The sequence below is a fragment of the Eutrigla gurnardus genome (genome assembly GCF_963514095.1).
Source record: "Eutrigla gurnardus genome assembly, chromosome: 1".
NCBI lineage: Eukaryota > Metazoa > Chordata > Actinopteri > Perciformes > Triglidae > Eutrigla > Eutrigla gurnardus.
The window spans coordinates 12,789,094-12,812,357 of record NC_139915.1 but is presented as its reverse complement, the minus strand read 5'-3'; the positions used below and the strand labels follow the sequence as shown (position 1 = coordinate 12,812,357).

General features: G+C 41.6%; 2 protein-coding genes across 3 annotated transcripts in view; both read right to left on the bottom strand.

The window, feature by feature from the left end:
- Positions 1-6,774, bottom strand: part of adamts17 (ADAM metallopeptidase with thrombospondin type 1 motif, 17) — a 41,026-nt gene extending 34,252 nt beyond the window's left edge. Inside the window, exons 1-3 of the mRNA XM_084019134.1 lie at positions 6,624-6,774; positions 6,006-6,370; positions 2,469-2,640 (exon numbers count right to left, since the gene is read on the bottom strand). Of these exons, the coding sequence (XP_083875260.1) occupies positions 2,469-2,640; positions 6,006-6,370; positions 6,624-6,699 (613 nt within the window). The 5' untranslated portion in view covers positions 6,700-6,774. The remainder of the gene's footprint in view (positions 1-2,468; positions 2,641-6,005; positions 6,371-6,623) is intronic.
- Positions 6,775-9,207: 2,433 nt separating this feature from the next.
- On the bottom strand, positions 9,208-21,813 carry LOC311019694 (ceramide synthase 2-like). 2 transcript variants are annotated; one of them, XM_084019291.1, is made up of 11 exons: positions 21,733-21,813; positions 19,400-19,580; positions 17,570-17,687; positions 16,248-16,366; positions 16,105-16,162; positions 15,914-15,964; positions 14,684-14,776; positions 13,831-13,959; positions 12,531-12,637; positions 10,801-10,954; positions 9,208-9,926 (listed from the first exon to the last, which is right to left on the bottom strand). In XM_084019291.1, exons 2-11 carry the CDS (start codon positions 19,570-19,572, stop codon positions 9,744-9,746), a joined length of 1,185 nt encoding a protein of 394 aa, XP_083875417.1. In that variant the 5' UTR covers positions 19,573-19,580; positions 21,733-21,813; the 3' UTR covers positions 9,208-9,743. The 2 variants fall into 2 exon arrangements, with proteins under 2 accessions (XP_083875417.1, XP_083875416.1); XM_084019290.1 differs by lacking the exon at positions 21,733-21,813 and adding an exon at positions 21,610-21,711.
- Between the last annotated feature and the right edge of the window lie 1,451 nt (positions 21,814-23,264).

Here is a 23,264-nt window from a genome sequence, read left to right as displayed (position 1 = left end):
ACATTCCTGAAAACAGACCGAAGCTGAATGAACATCAAAGCTAAATGCTGCTCTCTTATTTCGAATAAGGGGGTGGTATACTGTGACTCCTCCAAAAATGACTGCACAGACACTTGCATAGTTATGCACATTTGTCTCTGAATGACAAGGAATTATTTTCTTCAGTAAATTTCTTAATTTTTATTCATCAACCACATGATTAGACACCATTTGATGAAAAAAAAATGCTCTCCTCTCCTCTCTCCACCTCTCAGGACCAAGCACCCGACCTGGGGCGACAGAGTCTTCTCCATAACTGCCCCCTCCCTCTGTAACCATCTCCCCAAACACATCCGTGACTGCTCCACACTGTACTTTTAAATCACAAGTAAAAACCCACCCATTTTGAAGAACTTTTAACCTGTGATTTTTCTGTTGTAACCCCTAATAATTGATTTATATTTATGTTGTTTTGTTGTTTAACCCTTGTAAAGGGTCTTTGAGTATCCTGAAAAGCGCTTTATGAATAAAATGTATTATTATTATTATTATTATTCCTAGTGAGGGTTGGCCTCCGCCATGGTTATCCCTCGTCACTAATCCTGCTCTGCCCACCACCCAACTGTCTCAGTACAGGTTGTGATTCTTGTGCATTTTTTTCTCATTTTGATTCGGAACAATGATGCTCCGACAGCTAAAGCAGCGTTCTCAGCCAGGCTCTGGCTGTACTTTGCAATTAATGTATAATATTGGCTGTAATGTATTTTTGTCATATCTTAGCTACAGAAATTGGACAAGCCATTCCTCCTGAAACACATATTCTTTGGCATGTTTGAATATGGTGGGCACTGGCTCATAGAGATGACAGTGTGACCAAAAAGTCCCAAAAGTCGTTGAACCAAGTTAATTCACTGAGTTGTTGGACTAACCCCTTTGCGGTGAACCAGAGAACAAATGAAACAACCAGTTTTTGTTTTTAAGATTTTTTTAGGCAAAGATGCCTTTTATTAGCAGTGGACAGATAGATAAGACAGGAGAAAGAGGGGGTGTGACATGCAGCAAAGGACCTCCGGCCGGGAATTGAACCGGGGTCGGCTGCGTATGCATACGTGCATACATGGCATGCGCTCTAACCACTCCGCCACCTGCGCGCCAGAAACAACCAGTTTTTAAAACAACCATCAGGACCAAGGTTTTCCAGAAGCACCTTGGTGCTGACCAAAAGTCCTTCCCATTGCTGCTCTGAAGTCCTCCCACACCCGCTGCTTTGCCTCCCTCACGGAAGAGGGTGCAGGCCTTCGGGCCTGTCGGTACCTTGCAACCACCTCCGGAGTCTTCAGAGTTAACATATCATGAAATAACTCCTTCAGTCGCACGGCTTCCCTGATCACCGTTGTCCACCACAGAGATGTGAGTTTAAGATCTCTCCTTCAGACGTTCCCAGTTCACCCGCACTACCCGTTTGGGCTTACCAGGTACGTCCAAAGGTTTCCCCCACCATCTGACCCAACTCACCACCAGATGGTGGCTCCGCCCCTTTCTTCACCCGAGTGTCCAAAACATGCGGCCTCAGATCAGACGATACGATCACAAAAAACGATCATTGAGCTTTGGCCTAGGGGGCTCTGGTACCATGTACACTTTTGAGCATCCTTATGTTCGAACGTGGTGTTTGTTATGGACAGTCCATGACTACCACAGAAGGACTGCTTCGGTTTAGATCAGGGAGGTTGTTCCTCCCAATCACACTGCTCCAGGGATCTCTATTGTTGCCCACATGCGCATTGAAGTCTCCCAGCAGAACTATGGAATCCCCTATTGCAGGACTCCATTCAGGGTCTCCAAGAAGGCCGAATACTCCGAACTGCTGACAGTCCCCCATAACCGGAAGGCGCAGGGAGCCAACCCTCTCATCCACCTGGGTAAACTCCAACGCAGCGGCATTCAGGATTTGTGAGTATTCCCGCACCCGCCCAGCGCCTCACACCTTGGTCAACTCCAGCCGAATCGAAACATTAAAAAGCTCAAGAATCACAACCTGTACCGTGAAAGGTGGTGGTGGGCAAAGCGGCCAGAAGGCACAGTTTTGGCACCTGTGCGGCCAATATACAAAAGTTAGTCGGGAGCCCTGTATAGTGTCCCTAAATTTCCTACTTAATAAATCCGATGGGCACAGTTCCTCAAGGAATAATCCACAAATAATAGAAAAAGGTTACAAGCAGGCGTGTTGAGACGCCCCAGTCAAAGTTCATGGAACACTACGAAATCTCACCACCGGCGACAGTCCAGAAGAACAGTTCTGATCCAAATTGCTTCCAGCAATGAAGGACAGTCCAAGGGTCAATTATTCCAGCCCAATGGAGAATATCCTCCTGGATTCCACGGAAATAAAACCACTGAACGCCAGCCTCTCACCTGTAGTCGAAAATTTCGGGGTCAGTCAGCGTGACCGTGATCCCATATCCTATCTAGCTCTCAGACTCACTCACCTAATACAGTCCCACAGTAGTTAGTCTGGTCAGCATCGGGGCCAGAGCTGGTCTTGGTACGCCGTCTGCGTCTCAGCAGCCGGTGTTTCAGTCCTGAGAAGGACTGTGATAGACCAGTTTCACCTACTGGCTGGATGAAGAGGCTGTCCTCCCCGATCTGGATGAGACCAGTCTGTGGACAAAACCAGGACACGCACAAGATCAACGTGTGATTATTTCTATTTCAGAGTCAAGATGAGCAGAAATTTAAATATCTAAGTGTATGGTGAATGTAACAGTTACAAGATTTAAGCAACGGACACTATTTTACAGGATCTTTTTTTCTTTTTTGTGATAACCAACTGATTAAACACAAACAACCAGTTCATGAAAGCTTTTCCATCCCAGTGCTAGAATAGTACCATGGGATCTAAACGTTAGGGACTGTCTGCTGCCACTACAGACGTTGTAAGGGACCGTCTGCTGCCACTGTAGTTGTTAGGGACTGTCTGCTGCCACTATTAGGGTTGCAAAGGGGCGGAAAATTCCCGGTAAATTTCCGGAAAGTTTCTGGTAAAGTTCCACGGGAACTTAAGCTTGGGAATTTTGGAAATATTCCATATTTGGAAACTTGCCATGGGAATAATGGGAATTATGGGAATTAATGGGAATTTAGGGGAACTAATTGTGAATATATTATATCCAAGCATAAATATGAACAGAAGTCATAAGAAAACATCTATACAAAATGTTTTCAACAGATTTATTTGAACGTAGAACAGAACAGAACAGAACACTGCAAGCTCTCGAAAATCTTTTAAACTGACCGTTGTCGATCTAAAATAAAGACAGATTCAGCAACTGCATAGCTTATTTCTCGCCTAAAATGTTTTCAGAAACACATTTCGTTGAACTATTTTCGTAAAATAAGAGGGAGGTGGGAGGCTGCGAGGGGAGAACGATACGAGCTCGGAGGAGCAAGGAGGGGAGGGGTGTGTGTGTGTGGGGGGGGGGGCTTTTTTCAAACCTTTCAAATCGTAGACTAGAGTTTTAATAAATACATTTCCCCATAATAGCATCAAAACTTCACTTTGTTTGGTCCAGAAGCTCAAATGTGTGCCTTCAATAGTCTTTGTGCTTCAGGCTCAAAAGTGTGGTCCAGTCTTCTAGTGATCTTCTGTACATGTGATGGAGGCATGCACAGTGCCAGTAGGGGGCGTGGTCTCAATAGCCATGCACTAAGCAGTGTGCTCTGTGCATGTGGTTGAGGAATGGCATGGATATTCAAGTTTATTTGAATGGCATCCGTTTGTTTTAGTCAAGATTATTCTACAAAATAACTTTCCTCAGCTATATTTAAGTCCCCTTTGAAGAGCCAACCATCAATTTTAAAAATTCTCAGTTTATTCCTGTTTATTCCCATCAATTCCCATTAATTCCCATGGAAAGTTTCCACCTTTAAAAAATCCCGGAATTTTGCAACCCTAGCCACTATAGACTTTGTTGGGGACCGTCTGCTGCACTATAGACGTTGGGGACCGTCTGCTGCCACTATAGACTTTGTTAGGGACCGTCTGCTGTCACTATAGACTTTGTTAGGGACCGTCTGCTGCACTATAGACGTTGGGGACCGTCTGCTGCCACTATAGACTTTGTTAGGGACCGTCTGCTGTCACTATAGACTTTGTTAGGGACCGTCTGCTGTCACTATAGACGTTGGGGACCGTCTGCTGTCACTATAGATGTTGTTAGGGACCGTCTGCTGTCACTATAGACGTTGTTAGGGCCCGTCTGCTGTCACTATAGACGTTGTTAGGGCCCGTCTGCTGTCACTATAGACGTTGTTAGGGACCGTCTGCTGTCACTATAGACGTTGTTAGGGACCGTCTGCTGTCACTATAGACGTTGTTAGGGACCGTCTGGTGTCACTATAGACGTTGTTAGGGACCGTCTGGTGTCACTATAGACGTTGTTAGGGACCGTCTGGTGTCACTATAGACGTTGTTAGGGACCGTCTGCTGTCACTATAGACGTTGTTAGGGACCGTCTGGTGTCACTATAGACGTTGTTAGGGACCGTCTGCTGTCACTATAGACGTTGTTAGGGACCGTCTGGTGTCACTATAGACGTTGTTAGGGACCGTCTGCTGTCACTATAGACGTTGTTAGGGACCGTCTGCTGTCACTATAGACTTTGTTAGGGACAGTCTGCTGTCACTATAGACGTTGTTAGGGACTGTCTGCTGTCACTATAAGCGTGGTTAGGGACAGTCTGCTCTCATTATCGGCATTGTTAGGTACTGTCTGCTTGTTAGGAAATTGATGCATAAAATGTCACCAGAATGAAGGAAATTAAGTGATGTTCAAAGTTTTCAATGCGAGGAACCCTGGTCTAAGGACACTCCACCATATCAGCTACAACAACAAGTACATTTCAAACCTGTGGGAAACACTGTAATGGTTATTGAAATGTATTATATGTAGAAAACTGGTTTTGGTTTTGAATAAAATGTGCTGGTCAGCTGCCAAAGTTTTTAAATTTATATATACTTGTGCTGCTTCCTTCAAGTCGTCCAGAAAACCTGTGCTGCTCCTGAAAACAAGGTTCAATGAAGGAGTTCTACCTATCAAGTCCAAGTCAAGTGAAGTGCAGACAACCATTGTTTGCAGAGCAATCAATGCAGCGAGAGTATAGAGGAGAGGAAGAAGCTACAGCGGTCACAGTGAACTGTGCTGCTGTGGTAAACACCATAAAGTAGAGCAGCATGTTTGAACAGACAGATGTTCTGCTGGAATCCAGAGCCAACAAATAATCACTTCAATTAGCGGCCAGTGTACACAGCACGCTGCATGCAGAAGCAGGACAAAGATGTGCTTGTTGACTGTAGGTCAGCTGAACGCATCAACGGTCACTGACGATATATCAAGGAAATAAAAGGTCTACTTTAAGAGCTTCCAGGACTGAGCGTGGACCCCGACCTGCACACTCACATTATATAAGAGCTTTATCCAAATGCCTCAGACGATATGGAGCTTCATTGCTCACAGTGGTCTGTATTGTCTTTAACCCCCCCCCCCCCCCCAACATAAGAAGGTCAGAGGTCAGGCTCTGCTCCAGAATGTGACAGTCTGATCTTTACACCGTTTATTTCCCCAAAGTAGCTCTAAGATCAGAGTAATAACCTTATTCTGCAAGATTTAAATACAAAAACAGTTTGACCCTGAGTTTTACTTTTCCTGAGCTTACAACCACATCTCACAGTCTGCTCTTCCTCCATCCACTGAAGAGACTGTGAGAGCTCAATTAGAAGCTCATTGCGTTTTAACATTGGCCTACAGATGGTTTTCTTAAATATATATATAAATGTATGGCATTTAAATTAAGATCACTCAATGTCTTTTGCTGCTCCAAAAACGGATGGGTTTCTGGGAGCATTCAGATGACACCGGTGTGTGTGTTGGAACTGACCCACCAGCAGAGATTACACCCACCGGTAACATGCACAGCTGCGAGATTCACATTGATTTAATGGGATGAAACTACTGAAGTAGGACTCACCAGACCGCCACAGGTGCTAAGTGAAGCCAGGGAGTCCGTGTGGTTGATAATGGATCCGGAGTAAAAGCAGATCCGGTCCGTGGACAGACGGCTCACCGCTGCGCTCTGGTCCCCGCGTCTCTCCTCCACCACGAAGTCCCCCGACAGAAACCTGCTGTCCCGGGTCAGGTTTAAATACAAGTTCCTTCCAAATACGGGGAGAGACAGGATGATGTTATCCGGGTCAGGGTGTCCCGTCCCCGCGGCGCTCAGGGTCCGCCTTCCGCGACGCCGCAGGCGGCGGACCGTGTGGTCAGAGGACAGGTGTGTCTCCCCTCCGGACAGCAGCCTGGGAAACACTTCCTCCGTCTCAGGGTCGGACTGGGCTGTGGGGAGGGACAGTGTCCATTAGACAGAGGCCTAGTCTCCTGAATTGAACTCTCAGAGCCACGTTCAACTCCAGAGCACAGCTTGTCCTCATCAGAGACCTGCAGAAGTCTCAAGGCTGTCATACATGAGGAAACTACCGTCGTTCTTCAACACATTCCGCGGTTTACTGCGGAAACCTGCTGATCCAGGAGACGTAGGCGTCGCCTGGATCCAACACGTAAAGACCTCGAAGTCAGTAACGGTACTCACCAGTCAGTCCGATGCACACAAGAGACAGGAGCAGGAGGGGAACATGGCTGCTGCTGCGGTGGTGGTGGTGGTGCATCTTAGGAAGAAGGAGAAAACTTTGGAACTTGTTGGTGGTTTTAATGAGAGGTATACCAAGAGGACAGCGGCGTCCCTCAGGTTGGACAACTTTAATTTAAGCTGCAAAGACCGACTCTCTGTCCAGGACACGCCTCCTCCTCTGTCACACTGGGACCATCAGACTCCACTCTCATTGGTCAGAGAGGATGTCTGTCACAGGCTGAAACCCTACACGTGGTCTCAGTGTGTGTGTGTGTGTGTGTGTGTGTGTGTGTGTGTGTGTGTGTGTGTGTGAATGTGTGTGTGTGTGTGTGTGTGTGTGTGTGTGTGTGTGTGTGTGTGTGTGTGTGTGTGTGTGCGTGTGTGTGTGTGTGTGTGTGTGTCAGCAGCTAAGGCTTTAGTCTTCATTAAAAAAAAAACCTAGTGAAAAACCTAGTGTGCAAAATTAACAAGGAAGGCAAGGGTTCTACAGCAAAGGCAATTCAACTTTAAACCATTGCAAGAAAAACATAATGATATTTTATATTTATAAATTAAAATCAGGAGCAGAGACGAGTGGGAGAGCCTGTCCAAAATGAAATAAAATAAGAAAGATAACAGGAAGTTCAGATATTGTAACAATCATACTATAACAACCACACTGTAACGATCATACTATAACAGCACACTCTAACAACCATTTTATACCACACCACACTGTAACAATGACACTGCAAATACCACACTATAACAATTACACTGTCAGAACCACACACTAACAATCATATGATTAAAAACCACACTGTAACAATCATATTATAACAACACTGTAACAATAAAACTATAAAAAACACCCTGCAACAATCAGAATATAACAGTCACACAGAAGAGGAGCTTGATGGCTGAATGCTCCGGCACCTGCTCTACTTTCGGAGACTCTAGGAACAACAAGTAACCCTTTATTCTGAGAGTGCAGTGCTCTACTAGGACGGTAGGGTTTAAGATATGATGGTGCCTGACCATTAAGAGCCTTGTAAGTGAGGGGAAGGATTTTCAATTCTATTCTGGATTTTACTGGGAGCCGGTGCAGAGGAGCTAAAACAAGAGAAATGTGATCCCTTTTTCTATTTGTAGTTAGAACACACGCTGCAGCATTCTGGACCAGCTGGATAGATTTAGGGCGCACTCACACTGGGCCAACCATACCAAGCCCAGGCAGGATTGAGCCTAAAGTTGTTTGGCCATTGTGAGTGCTCCGTTCCGTACTTAAGAACGATACGCTTCCTCGGCCCGGCACAATTGGAAAAGGTGGATTTGAGTACGGTACGATTCATGCATGAGCACACGCACCGTACACAATGCGGACATGACCTAGGCTTTAATCGATAGGCCGTCCCTCTCATTATCGCTCAGTGTTCAACTCAGATCATCCCCCCCCCCCACTATCGAGCCGATTTATGACCGCAAATACTGTTGATGACTGAAGTCACAGCAGAATTCTGGGTCGGGGTTGGGCTTCAGACCTGTGGTGTGATGCCATGTGTGATGCCACGGGGGACAGGAGAGAGGGGGCAATCGTGCCGAGGCACGGGATGGATCAAATGGCCCTGTGAGTGCGCCCCCTAAGTGATTTGTTGGAACAGCCTGATAATAAGGAATTTAAATAATCCAGCCTCAAGGTAACAAATGCATGGACTAGTTTTTCTGCATCTTTTTGTGACAACATGGACCTGATATTAGTAATGTTACGCAGGTGAAAGAAGGCTGTCGTTGTAGTTTGTTTAATATGTGAGTTAAAGGACAGATCCAAAGATAACTCCAAGGTTCTACAGTATTTGAGGCAATGGCAATCCCATCAATAGTAGCTATATCTTTAGACAACAAATTTTGGAGGAGTTTAGGCCCAAGTACAATATCTTCCATTTTACATGTGTGTAGCTCAAAGCTTATCACAAGAAGACCTCACGTTCTGCTTATTTTCAGTTCATATTAGTTGAAATGTATTTATCATTGTTATTTTTCTCTGAAATGGATTATTGACAACATGGGCCAGGAATATTGGCTAAATCCAAGATAATTCCATACACACTTAAATAAATTGCATACATTTGTAATGATATATTTATCCACCAGCTTACTTGTAGTTTTTTCATGCATACAAAGGTCTGACATTGATAGTGAAGGAAGGATAAACATTGAGTGGTTCTGACTTCATTAGTGATGTCTTTTGAAGTCTTTTAAGAATCTTATCAAGAGGAAGGTATTACTGCTCTATCCATTACAGTTTGCATGCAGGCCGGGTAGAGGTATGGAGTTGCTACACTTTTACATTTTCTGTTCGGGCATCCGGAGGGCCCCAAGACACATGCTAGACACATATTCACTGACTTGTCTTCTGCTTTTAATAGCCATATCTCTGCTTGCAGAGAAGCTATTTGTTGTCATTTTCAAATTGATCCCAACCTCATTGGGTTGGATAATGGTTTTAACTGAAAGAACAGAAAGGGGAGGGGGAGAGAAATGAGAGAATAGAATGGAAATAAGATGGAAATCCTCAATTGTTTTTTTTTATATATATTTTTTTTATTTGTATTCATAATCTCATGACAGATCTGGACACCTGAGAAATTAATATGGAAGAATTAAATTTCTCCCGGAAATATCTGAAACAAACAAAAAACAGATAAGCAACTCTATTGCCTATGAAATGAAAGAGGCAATGAATGTGGATGTAGGCTTACTATAATCACTAAGAAACAAAAAGAAAAAGAAAGGAGATTCTTCACTGTTTAATTACAGGCCATTTAGAAGGTCCTGGACTTGGGTGATTGGAATTCCATGATTCAATACAAAATGTAACAGAAAAGTTATTCCAGTAGCTTGCAGCTACTTTTTTTACCATGGTAAAAGTGTATGCTTCTTCTGAACAGCTGTGCTGTTTCTGTATGAATGGAAATCCTTCTCCTGTTGAAAAGTAGGTTGTCCCTGCGCACAGTTCATCACTTTCATTTTCTGTTGATATTTCCTGAATCAGGATCTCAGCGCTCTTCTTGCTCATTGACCGACTGGAATGACTGATATTAGTCAGTATACAGTCTTTGAGTGGCAGATTTCCTCTGGTAGAGACAAACATCCAAAGCCTCCATTGTTGTCCTCCTTCTCACCGAGTCCGTGACCAGCGCTGTGCTGGTCCTCACTTTCATCCTCTGATGGGCTGCTGTCTTCCTTCTCTTCCTCTTCATTATCACTCCTTTCATCTCCAGTCAGCTGTGAAATAGAGTATATGTGGAGAGAGACAGCAGATATGACAGTTAAAGAGGAAAACATGAAGGGAGTGAATGTTCAGAGACAAAGAGAAGCAGACTCCAACTGGTCATATGAGTCAGAGGTGAAACATAACTTGGCGTTGGAAAGGTAATGCCATTTCAAGAATACTAAGGAAACTACAGTTATGATAACATCATAGTGGAGGTGGGCATGGTGCAGCATCTGGCTGCAGGAGAGAGAGAGAGAGATGTGTGAAGGTGGCAGCAGTGTCAGCTGATTAAAGCAGCTGCAGGTGATCTGGGTGATGAGGAAGCGTATATGCTCCAGGAGAAGGAGGTCGCGAGGGAAGAAGTACACGGACACGCTGTGTCGCAGAACTGTTGGGCAGTGGAGAGTGATGACAGAGGCGCAGCCAGATGTTGCCATGCACCACGAGCAGGGGGCTGCCAACCGGCAGGATCTGGAGCTCCTCCATGCCCAGGTGGAGAGACAGACGTGGCTGCTGGAGAGCCTGGCAGAGGAACTAGACTGAGGCAAAATACTTGTTTTGCTCCCTTGCTCCAGCTCCAAATTACTTGCAAAATGGCTTTGTGGTCACCTGGCAAATGGGTAATGTCTAACAATGGAGAGAGGCAGTACCTTTTATTAAAACCATCATGGTTTGGATTAAAATGATGGTGAAATTAAAACAAAACAAAACAAAGACACGGCAAACTGCATAGATACGTTAGGCAAAACCTTATGGTTAGGTTTGGACACCAAAAATGCATATTTTAGTTTAGGCAACAAAACAACATTAGGTTTGAAAAATCATGGTTTGGATTACAATGACTATGAAATTGAAAAAAACAAACAAATACAAAACAGGACTTACAGTGCCAAACATGAACTTCCTGATCATGCAGAGGATGAGATAGGCCCAGAATATGTGCAGACAGAGGAGGACCAGCAGCATGATGTTGAAGAAGTAGTAGCCAAAGAAGGGGGGGTACTGCTGAACAGGATAGACCCATGTACAGTGGATCAGCCTGAAACAGCACAATACAAGCAGGCTTGTAAACTGTGAGCTCAAACCAGTCTTATTTTTGATCAATTATTTTACGCTAAGCACTTCTTCAGCAAATACAATCACCTCTCTATTGATACAATTATTGATATTAATAGGATTATTTATATAATCGAAATAACGGGGTACCACCCTGACATCCGGGAAAAGATAACTGAACCTTGACTCAGTCTCAATATAAAGGGGTTTATACACAATTGACAATAATTAATACCTATTAGCATGGAGTACAAACAATTGAAGGAATGGTCAATTCTTTGTAGATAAGCGGTTGATATCATTCATTCTTATACACAGCAGTATGTTCAAAAGGGGTTTATTAACAATAAATAAATAAACATACACCAAGTCTTAGTGGCCTTTCTAACTAAACCGCTGTTGTTAATGCAATCATTACCTCGCGTATAAATCATTGCAACTCTCTCCTCTCCGGTCTCCCACTCAAACTCCTCCATAGATCCCATTCTTCAAACGCAACAGCCCCGTCCTCAAACAACTGCACTGCATGCCTGTCAATTACCGCATTGACTTCAAGATTCTCCTCCTCACTGTTAAGACTGTTCACACTACTCTCCCCTCTTCCTCCCCACTTACAAATCCCACCTGAAAACCCACCTCTTCAAACTGGCGTACTCTGTTTATCTTTTAGTATCTACCTGTTCTGATTTTAATTTGTTTTTGTTCATTGCTTTGTTTTTATGTTTGGTCTGTTTTCAGTCTTGTGCATCTGTTTTTATTATTGTATGTGTAAGGTGTCCTTGAGTGTACTGAAAGGCGCCAGTAAATAAAATGTATTATTATTATTATTATTATTATTATTATTATTATTATTATTATATAATTAAAACTTATAAGGTAAGACCAGATTCTGTTAGACCCACATTGTTTCTGCTCGGTGGACTACCACATTTATATTTTCTACTACACTGTATTTGTAAATGCTACCAGTAAGGAGACAGTAATGCTGAAACCTCTCAAAAAAGCCACCATGATGAACATGTGAGTATTCATGATGATGGCAGGAGGCATTTAGTAGGCACCACAATAGCATGAAGATGGTACCAGTCTCTCCAGGAACTAGATGTACAAACTATGTATTTCTTCTTATTCAGGGTGTACTAAAGCCGTTAAAAACAAGTCAAACCCAGGTGAACTTCAAATTGATGTCTTTGTTTGTATAAACAGTTAAACAATCTAGTCCAGCTATGCACATGTTTTTACTGCATTATATAGTGAATCAACGGAAATTTGTACATATTTCATTTTGCACCTTTTTGCTAACCTTTTGTTTATATTTGCTCCCTTTCACACTTTGTACTGCAACAGTTTCCCTCTGGGTGAATACATTTCTATCTTAACTGTGAAGTGACGTGCACAACATTAATAAGGTCTTCATTGAGTGATACGGACCAGTTAGAAAGAAATAACAACATTTTAACAATCCATGGAAAGAAAGTCAAATATTGTACTTTAAAGCTCACTGTCATTTAGCATAGACAAACATATTGAAATTATCTTTGTCTCATGTAATAACTTACCAGAATGGGAAGATGATCAGCCGTGTCACCATAAACACCATAGCAAATACAACGAACAGACTTTTGCAGGTTTTCTCCCATTTGGCATAGTTGAATAATTTGGCAGACTGAAAAAATGAAAACAAAGAACACGTTTTAACTGATTAGCTGTACATTTTCTACTGTGTCATGCTATAATCTAAATCAGGTATCCAAAGGAATTAATTTCATATTGGACAATTCTGCCAAAAACAATGTTCAGTACCAATACAGGAAGTAACGTATCCTTTATGTGTGGCCATTAAGAAGGTGGATGAGTACGTCTAACCAGCCGTTTAGTTACATAGAGATGCATTCAACTCTATTCAGCTTTACTGCTATTCTCCACCTGTCCACTAGATGACCTCAGACTGTCCTTATCCTGGTCCTCCTGTATCTGGAGCTATACATGTACCTGGAGCTATACATGCACCTGGAGCTATACATGCACCTGGACCTATACATGTACCTGGAGCTATACATGTACCTAGAGCTATACATGTACCTGGACCTATACATGTACCTAGAGCTATACATGTACCTGGAGCTATACATGTACATGGAGCTATACATGTACCTAGAGCTATACATGTACCTAGAGCTATACATGTACCTGGACCTATACATGTACCTAGAGCTATACATGTACCTAGAGCTATACATGTACCTGGACCTATACATGTACCTAGAGCTATGTACCTAGAGCTATACATGTACCTGGAGCTATACATCTGGAGCTCTACATGTATCTGGAGCTATACATGTACATGGAGCTATACATGTACCTAGAGCTATACATGTACCTAGAGCTATACATGTACCTGGACCTATACATGTACCTAGAGCTATACATGTACCTAGAGCTATACATGTACCTGGACCTATACATGTACCTAGAGCTATACATGTACCTGGAGCTATACATCTGGAGCTCTACATGTATCTGGAGCTATACATTAACCTGGAGTTATACATGTACCTGGACCTATACATGTACCTGGAGCTATACATGTACCTGGAGCTCTACATGTATCTGGAGCTATACATTAACCTGGAATTATACATGCATCTGGAGCTATACTTGTACCTGGACCTAAACGTGTATCTGGACCTACATGTATCTGGAGCTATACACCTGGAGCTATGCATCTGGAGCTATACATGTAATTGGAGCCTGTCAAGGCCCAACATATATAGTAAACACAAATAGAAACACTGGATATAATGAAGTTGTTTTCAGGGTCATCAAGCATCATGGGGTGTCAGTGCTGTTTAAACTGACCTCAAGTAAAACATCCGAGGCATCATGGACTATCATGACCAATGTTCCTATTCGGATGTAGTTGACACACCAGGAAAATGATAAGAGAACCAGCGTGGCCAGGTGGTGGATGATTTGTTCCTTAAAGTCCTACAGGAGGAAAATAATCAAACCAGCCAATTACTGCAGGGTAAACACAGACTCTTTGACAGACAATTGAGTTATATACACAGTTCATGTTTTCCTCTTGCTCAGATTAAGATATTCATCCATCCATCATCTACCGCTTTATCCTGTATTCAGGGTCCCGGGGGGGGCTAGAGCCGATCCTAGGTAGAGACAGACAACCATTCACTCTCACATTCACACCTACAGGCATTTTGGAGTCATCAATGAACCTATCCCCATCCTGAACAATGAGACCTGAGACTGCATTGATGTAAAAGTTGAGTTTAAACGTTTGTTACCATGGTAACTGACCTATAGATTAAGTTCACTCTCTTATGGGAATGCAAAATCCAGAGTAGGCCTATCCTTCTCCTCAGGATTAACAAACTCAGAGTTTTAACAGGACCTCCTTTCTGGAATGCATCTGAGATGAAGATCCAAGCAGAAGGAAACATCAACTAATAAATAGAGGCGTGGAGTCGTGTGTAGGGTTTGCCTTTCTTTTTTCTGACCTAATTTTCACTACAGCCATTAATTATACTGTGTGTTCTGTCAGGTGTTTTTGTCTCCTTGGAGAACACTTTTTGATATCAGTGAGTAGGAATGGCATAAAGTTGAGGGTTAAGCACATTATATTAAAGGGTGCTCACTACTATGATTGCAGGACTTCAGATCAAACATAAAGAGATGCACGTTAAATACTCACCTTTCTCTTGACATCGAAGGCAACACTCAAAAGGAGAGAGCCATAGAAGCTCATCTCCAGGACGTAATACCAGTACTGAGACTCCAGCATGGACTGGAGACAGAGACACAGAGAGAGACAGCAGAGTCTTTCAGATTACCTAGGGCACAAAACATCTCTTGCATTACCAGGGGCATGTAAAGGCTATGGTTTCAAAAGCTTGTTATGAAAATGAGTGACAGTCTGACAATAAAAAAATGTTTTGAACCTAAATTGAGCAAGTTTGTAGGATTTATTAGTGTTTTGTTTTTTTTGTGGCTGAATTTGCCTTCATTTATGTTATTTATTTATTTTTTATAATTATTTATTATTGTTTTAGATACAGGGATATTGTTTGGCAATATCTGATTTTGCACGTTTATATTTTGTCTATTTTACATTCCTGCTCTGATGATTGAAACAGTAAATCAGAAGTTACTCAGCAGTTACTCTGTACTTGAGTAAGGGAGTAAGGAAGCATTTAGTGGAAAAAACTACTCAAGTAACTATTTGGATGACTACTTTTTACTTCCACTCGAGTCAAGTCAAGTACAGTTTTTGGTTACTCTACCCACCACTAACTGCCAGTCATCAGCTACCCCGCTGGTATAAATAATCTGGTCAGGATCAGCAAAGAGAAACTGATAATGATCTGGTCCAGATTGTACACGGTAACACGATGAGATTTTGTTAAGTCTGCTGAATATGCTGTCACGGACCATGAGCAGTGTTAAGAGACAGCCCTATTGTGGTGGAAATGTATTAGACAAAATCTGTGAGTGGTGCAAGACTCATGATAAATGGTCTTAAAGGACCATACCAGTGGTACTACATGTCACTGTCCATTGACAACATTGGCCACCTAGCTTACAATAACTTTTACCATGTTTACCAAAGTTGCTTGATTTTTTTTAGATATTTTGTGTTTAACTTTTTGTTCATGTTCAGTGAAAGATAATATTTGTCATGGTTCATTAGAACTCACCAGAGTTAAAATCCTCCTTTTAGCTCAAATCAGAAGCTGACTGAATGTGCGTCTAGATGCTCTAAAAAGATTTTCTCTGACTGAACTTAATATAAACTGTGTATTCAATAAGGACGACTGAGTCTCTTGTTTGTTCTGTTAGTCATAAAAAATAAGATTCCACATCTACACATTTGTGATTAAATACAATGAAAACTTGAATCATATTTAATAAGATTCTGACCAACCTGATTAGGGAAACCTGTCCACACTTCCTGAGTGTCATAAAACCATTCTTTCTGCAAAAACAGAGAATAAATGTTATTATATTTGTTGAGGTTATTTGCCATGTAGAGTAGTATAGCTTTGCAATATGCTTTGCTTTACAAGCAGCTTTAAAATGTAATTTAATTGTGGTGAGATCACATAATCGACTCACATCGTACAGAGCCACCATTCCTCCGATGAACGCCGACAGGTAGAAGACAAACCTCCAACTGCAGGAAGCAGAGTGGAAACATGTAGACACTATTGGAGATATTAAATTATTATTATTATCATCACCATCACACACATAGGTACCTGGACTCCGTGAACTTCTTTAGTAATCCTGGATGGTCCTGACTGCGTCTTCTTCGGAACCAGCGAAGAACTTGTCTGACTGACAGACTGCTTTTCTTAGACAGCCCATCGATGTCTGCCTGGAAGGACACAAACAGACAGAACGAGTTGTTGGGGCACTAGCAGGAGCAGTTTCGGTTATTAATAGATCATTACTAATATCAATACAATTATTGATATTAATAGGAGTATTCATAAAAAAAATAAAAAATATATAAAAAACGGCACACCACCTTGAAATGACAAATAGATAACCGAACCTTGACACAGTCTCAATTTAAAGGGGTTTATACTCAAATGCCAATAATGAATAACTATTAGCCTATGAACAATTGAAGGAATGGTCAATTCTTTGCAGATAAGAGGTTGATATCATTCATTCTTTTACAACATTAATAAACACAGCAGTATGTTCAGAATGGATAAAATAAACATACACTAAGTCTAAGTGGCATATATAACAAAATACAATACAAGAGTTTCTCTGTGTGTGTGTGTGTGTGTGTGTGTGTGTGTGTGTGTGTGTGTGTGTGTGTGTGTGTGTGTGTGTGTGTGTGTCTGTGTGTGTGTGTTTGTTTGTGTGTGTGTGTGTGTGTGTGTGGAGGTCACATGGCAGGTGTCACTAAAAGTGAGGGAGATCAGGACCGCAGGCAGATGGGGGAGGTCTCCCCCTGTGTGAGTGTTTTCACACAGAAGACTTCCCATTTTAATGTTCAAAAATTTCATCTGCATCCATGAATTGTTTCATAGACACAAAACTTGAGGCCCCAACAGATGGACAAGATGTGTATCTGTCTCCCAACAGAAAGAACATAATGTCCACCACTGTTCACAGTTCTGCTCCCACTTCTTCTTCAGCATCAAGCAGTCAACTAGTGAAGAAGTAGCCTTCAGTGTACCAGCTTCTGTATCAGCTTCTTGCTCTCATCAAACCTTCATCTCTGCTCGTCAGTTCTGGATTCGCTTGACTAACTTCACGGTGCTTCATGTTGAAGATGCCAGATGATTTTATTTTGTCGTCAGAGCATCTGATATATTAATTGCTCTGGATGTAATGTTAATTCCAACAAATATGACAGAAATGTGACAAAAAAGATGACCAAAGCTAGCTCACCTAAAATATATACTGACCCTTTGTGTAATTAAAGAACAGGTAGCAGTTATGTTTCTGTATGTGCTTGTATTTTCTCTATTTTTTTTTATAAATGCTGCACATCCAGTTTTTTTTACTGTGTTGTCAAATTAATGGAGATGTTTTCTTGATTTGCATGTGTTTTATTTACCTGAGCAGGTTTTCTACTCTGAGTCATGTAGTAGAGCTCGAGGATGGGGTTGTCCTCTGCTTTCAGGTGGAGTCTCTGTGTGATCCCAGCCAAGGCTGCCAATGGTGTTGCTATCCACCTAGAAGACATTTATATAAAACATGACAGACTAAGCAGAGTATATCCTGAGTCGTTGACTACGAAGCAAGTTCAACATACCCAGGTATCTTTAGGTTATCTGGTATGACTAACACTAAAAACTGTGATCACACAAAGCAGTCTGCGACGGTGGTTATCGATTCAGTAAATCAACCAGGATTTCTCAGTCTGGCTATGAGCATCGTTCACGTGAAAGGGGCGGAGTTTAATATAGACAAGTCTACTGTCAGCGTATTTCATAATCTACAATATCAGACAAATAGTTTAAACTGTGTTGCTTTAGTCTGAATTGACACCTTTTATTACTGCTGCTGGTGATAATAAATAGACTCAATGACTCACTTAATATTACTGCTAGAACACAATATACATACATACATTTGTATATTATATAAACATTTTTTTAGACTTCTTCCAGCTGCAACCCCAGCGGTGTGAAACAGACTTGGAGCAAATAAAAATACCATGAATATAAAAACATGATTGAAAGCAGTAAGAAGTTTTCCTTGCATGTCTTATAATCACCACAGCATCATAGAAGTACTGGTAGCAAAGTAATGCAGGGTGATGCAGACAGTCTGAGCACATAAGGTCAAGACATGCTGTAACATACGACTGAAGAAGCTGATATTTCACATGACTAATCAGCAAATATACAATATGAAGATATGACAAGAGAATATACAGTTTAATGATTACACTGATTGAGTATTATTAATCTATATGTAATTTATGCTGCTGTTAGGTTGATAACCCTTAATACAGGTCTTATCTGAGTTTAACATCAGGAAATTGTAGGTTTTTAAATCATCAATATATGCCTGGAGTTTAACTAGCTGATTAGTTTCTTCAGGTTTGATTGGTAGATATAATTCAGTATCATCTGCATAACAATGGACATTTATAGAGTCTCTTCTAACGATATTGCCTAAAGGAAGCACAAGTTCAAAATAATTGGTCCGAGCACAGAAACAGTATCTAACTTCAGTGAGTTTGAGGTTAAAGTAGTTCTGGTTGAAAGCAAGAAGGGAGTAATTTTGTCTCTGATAGTTAAAATTGTATCATTAAAGAAGTTCATAAAGTCATTACTACTAAGATCTATCGGAATTCACGGCTCAGTAGAACCTGGATACAGTACTACTTCATTTTCCTCTGTTAAAGATGAGTAGTAGGCTGCTCTGGCATTACAGAGAGTCTTCTTATATGTTTTAAAACTGTCTTGCCAGACTACGTAGGGTTTTCTAGTTTGGTGGGGTGCCAGATGATTTCAAGATGTCACAGGATCCCTGCTGGACCCCCTACTGTTTTCCTACCAGACAAACAGGTCAGTGGATGAGGCTGTCAACATTGGTCTGAACTACATGCTGCAGCACCCTGATTCTGCAGGGACATTTAGCAGATCCTCAGCACTGGAGCCCCCCAATGATGTGCTCTCCCAACAGCTCTATTCCCTCTACACCAAAGACACCTCAGGAGAGATTTATCTGCTGTTGTCCTAAAGCCTACAGACATCGGCTTGATCCGGGTTAGCTGGTCCGTCATTTTTTGTGTCTCTCAGCACTAAAACAATGTCAATCTAAAGATAATTTTACACGACACCTTAAACACAATCTTGAGACGATGCAACATCCATAGCTAGTGACGTAGAATTAAGTGTTGAGTGTGCAATGTTGGTACAGTATGGTATCTCACCTTTCAAACAAGAATCTGATGATTAGGAAGGCGAAAGTGTAGGGGACAGTGACGTAGAGATGGGAGGCTTTGGCATAGACTCGGCTGTCCCTGTCCTCCAGGTCAGCCCATGTTAAGTTCACAGGCAGCCAGATCCTATCCCACCAGAACCACTCATACAGCGAGTCCAACATCCCTCCACCTGGTCACATAAATACAGGAAGCATACAATACAGGCTCATTCTGTTACCACAAGTATACATGCAGCACTAATAATAATAATAATAATAATAATAATAATAATAATAATAATAATGAAGAAGAAGAAGAAGAAGAAGAAGAAGAAGAAGAAGAAGAATGGGGATATGTGATGATGAATTATGATAAATGTACACCACTATCCGCGGGGCGTATGTCTAACACAACAGGACTGTTTGCATGCTCTTTATGACTTCACACCTTCACGCCAAGTCAACTGACTATCACAGGGCTACGGGACATTTAGAGTCATCATCTGGACATGCAAACTCCACACAGAAGGAACCCAAACTCTAACTCGGGCCCCTATTGCTGTTAGAGTGCTAACCACTACACCACCGTGCAGCCCCTCCAAACCTCCATTTTTTTATTAAACCTAAGCCAGTACTTTTGTTGTCTAAACCTAAATATATCGTTCTGTGGCGAGTTTTGTTTTGTTCATTAAGTACATGTTTCAACTGAGATCATCTGGTCCGTAAAAACACATAAAATGACAGAAGTTTAGCTGTATGGGAACATAATTCACTACAAGGCAGACATTCACTATACATTATTTGTTTTTTAATGAAAGATCTTTTCAGTGAAGTGACTCAAGCAACAAGCATACTGCAGTCAGAGATGCTGCACTTACTGTATATTGTACATAATGGTCTATTTCCAAAACAAATATTGACCCAGTCCCTCCCTTATTCTCAAGATGACTTCCACGCCTACTTCAACAGATTTCAAAGAGAGGGAGAGAGATATGCCCAGCAAAAAACTGACAATGAAAGCCTGATTAAAGCTTCCATTATTAACTGCTCACTACAATAATCTGCTACAGTAGCTAAGCTCCCTGGACTGAATAAAATGAAACTAAAAGCTTACAATTCTGATTCATACGAAGTCATGACATTATGTGAACCAAACGACACAGTTTTTAGATTTTACGCACCACATATCTGGAACAAGCTTTCAGAAAGCTGCAGGTCTGCTGCAAATCTCAGTTCATTTAAATCAAGACTGAAGACTTTTCTGTTTGCCGCTGCCTTTCAATAAACAATACTAAACTTCTTATACTGCACGGTCATTTCTATTCCTTGAAATGCTTGTTTTTATTTATTTAAAAAAAATATTTTCTTTTATTTGCTTTTTTTAATGTTTTTTCTCCAATACTTTTAATGTTTTATGTAAAGCACTTTGAATTGCCCTGTTGCTATACAAGGTGCTATACAAATAACATTGCTTTGCCTTGTCTATGTTAGAAGGATGGCTTTTTAGTTAGCTTTACGACAGATGTAAGTCCCTAAGTGAGTCTGATGTGAGATGTGAGTTAGGAAGTTGTATCTCTTATGTGATTCGAGTAAACCAAACCATTTGGGGATTTTCCTCAAGCCACACTGCAAAACCTACAATTCTAATCATGAAAAAAGGACATCCTATAGTCTGTGAGCTGTCAGAGAGTCAGGATGAGGATTTGATGATGACATGTATTGTCCAGGTGGGCGGAGGTCTTTGTGAACCCGTTCTGTTTTGTTTTTATGATAAACATGAGCAGAGTCATGTTACGTAGCTGCTGCTCACCTCCACAACTAAAAACAGAGACAATATTAAATTCATCATTATAGATAGATGTTTAGTTCCAGTTTGAATACTGAACTTGACAGAGTTTGTTTCAGTGTCCTTAACATGTCAGCCTAACATGTTTGAAGTTTCATCCTGACGAGGGTTGATGTGATGTGCATCATAAAACATGTTAAGCTTGCGTTTCCATACAACTCTCCATCTGACATCTCAAAACCTTAACAGTGAGTAGAAGTTCAGTTCGATCCTCTGAAATGACTGGACAAATGGCCCAAGTAAAGTACCAGTAAAGAATAAAACCTGTGAATCAGCTCTAAAAGTTGAGCTGCTGGTCCAAAACACTCTTTTACACATAAAAAGGTTGAAGTTAAAACAAGTAGTGGAATCAGCAGTCAAGGTGACAGTCTTACCTTCGGGTAAAGAGCTGATCATTTGACGTGTCTCATGAACACAGATGGTAAAATCCTCTATTCACCCAGCCTCTCTCTCTGTTTGACATTCTTAAGGGTTACACCCAGCCCAGTCACACTTACCTGGAGGTTTTATTCCTCCCCTCCAGGAAGTAAAGGACAGCTAGCGGATTGACACAACACACATACACCAGCGTTTTTTCTGCCTGCCCTCAGGGATCTAATGACCTTGTTTGTACTGTGTTAATGATAAAGTACCAAAGCGGGTTCGCCCACTAAACAAACAGACAGACAAGGCAACTGGGGCATTATGGTGACTTTGCCACCTGATTGGTTTGGCCCATTATACACATTGTGTTAGAATCAGAGACACTATCTACAGATAACATCATCTCACCCTTCAGATCCTGAAACCAGTTCAACTGACAGTCCGCCTGCTTTTTGGACCAACACACCATCTGAGTCACCCAGCAGAACTATGGAGTCCCCTACTGAAGCTCCATGCAGGACTCCATTCAGGGTCTCCAAGAAGGCCAAAAGTTTTCACCCCTTTAAGGCGTCCACCAGGGTAAACTCCAATGTAGCGGCGCTCAGCCGGGGATTTGTGAGTATAGTGCCATGTCAGCTGTCTATTCCTGTATTATGAGTTCTTCCGTAAAAAGGTAAACGTGTCCACCTTCTCTGCAGCAAGGCGAGAGCGGTTTGCAGTGGAGAAAATTCTCTCACTTGCAACAGAGGTACCGTTGTGCAACCTTTGCTACATGGGGGTACCTGCACTCGCTTGTCTGTGTGTGAATCTTTCCAACATGTCATGTTCTTTTGACAGGAAAACATATATGAGACAGGAAAACATACAGTATATGACTCTCTCACGACAGCAGGGCAGGGGACTTTGATGATTTCCTTATGCTTGCCATCCCACCTATTAACCTCTACCTGTGTGCTCCTATGTAGTTACTGAGAAGACTGACTGTACAGTTAGCATACCACTTCACACCATGCAAGGTGCTTTCTCCAACCATGGCCATGTTCTGTCCAAAAGATCCACATCCAGTTCTCCTCAATCCAGCAGCACACATCAAGATGACACCTGGTAGTCTGTTGCTACAAACTGTACCCATGTATCGGGGCATCCCTAAATATTTCCAAAAGTTTACAATTTTTCTGGTTTGACTAAAGAAAAACTTTCATTGTTCTTGGTAAATTCTTCTTGCTTAACAAAATATTTCTAAAAACACAGCTGAATTGCTACAGTTTCCACAAAGAGCTTTGTCTCTTTGATGGAGAACTTAATGACTTAGTGGAGAACCCCAAGATCTCCCCTCTTATGTTTTGTCTGCAATTAATTTATATTCTTATCCCCCCCCCCCCCCCCCCCTTCTGTTAACTTGTGACTGCTGTGCAGGGCTTGTCTATATACTGATGGAAATATGTATCATTGTACCTTGCCAACTATGTTTATAATTTTCCGTATGCTTGAAGGTATAATAATGTTTTGATAAAAAAAGACAACACGCAGGCTGCAGTCACCAATAAATAACCTTGTTAATGATCCCGAGTTTCTTCTGTGTTATTAGAAACATTACATACAGTACAGTAAAATATTGTTGTTGATTACTGTCTCAAAACCTGCTCACTACAATTACATACTGAAA

Bases quoted from the DNA above. Each gene is read 5' to 3' on its own strand.
- LOC311019694 (XM_084019290.1), bottom strand. From the start codon at position 21,631: ATGATCAGCTCTTTACCCGAAG. The intron at 16,367-17,569 runs GTAAATAAAACA...GTGTCCTTCCAG, and splicing joins AGAGTAGAAAACCTGCTCAG to GCAGACATCGATGGGCTGTC. The intron at 13,960-14,683 runs GTGAGTATTTAA...TTCCTCCTGTAG, and splicing joins CCTTCGATGTCAAGAGAAAG to GACTTTAAGGAACAAATCAT.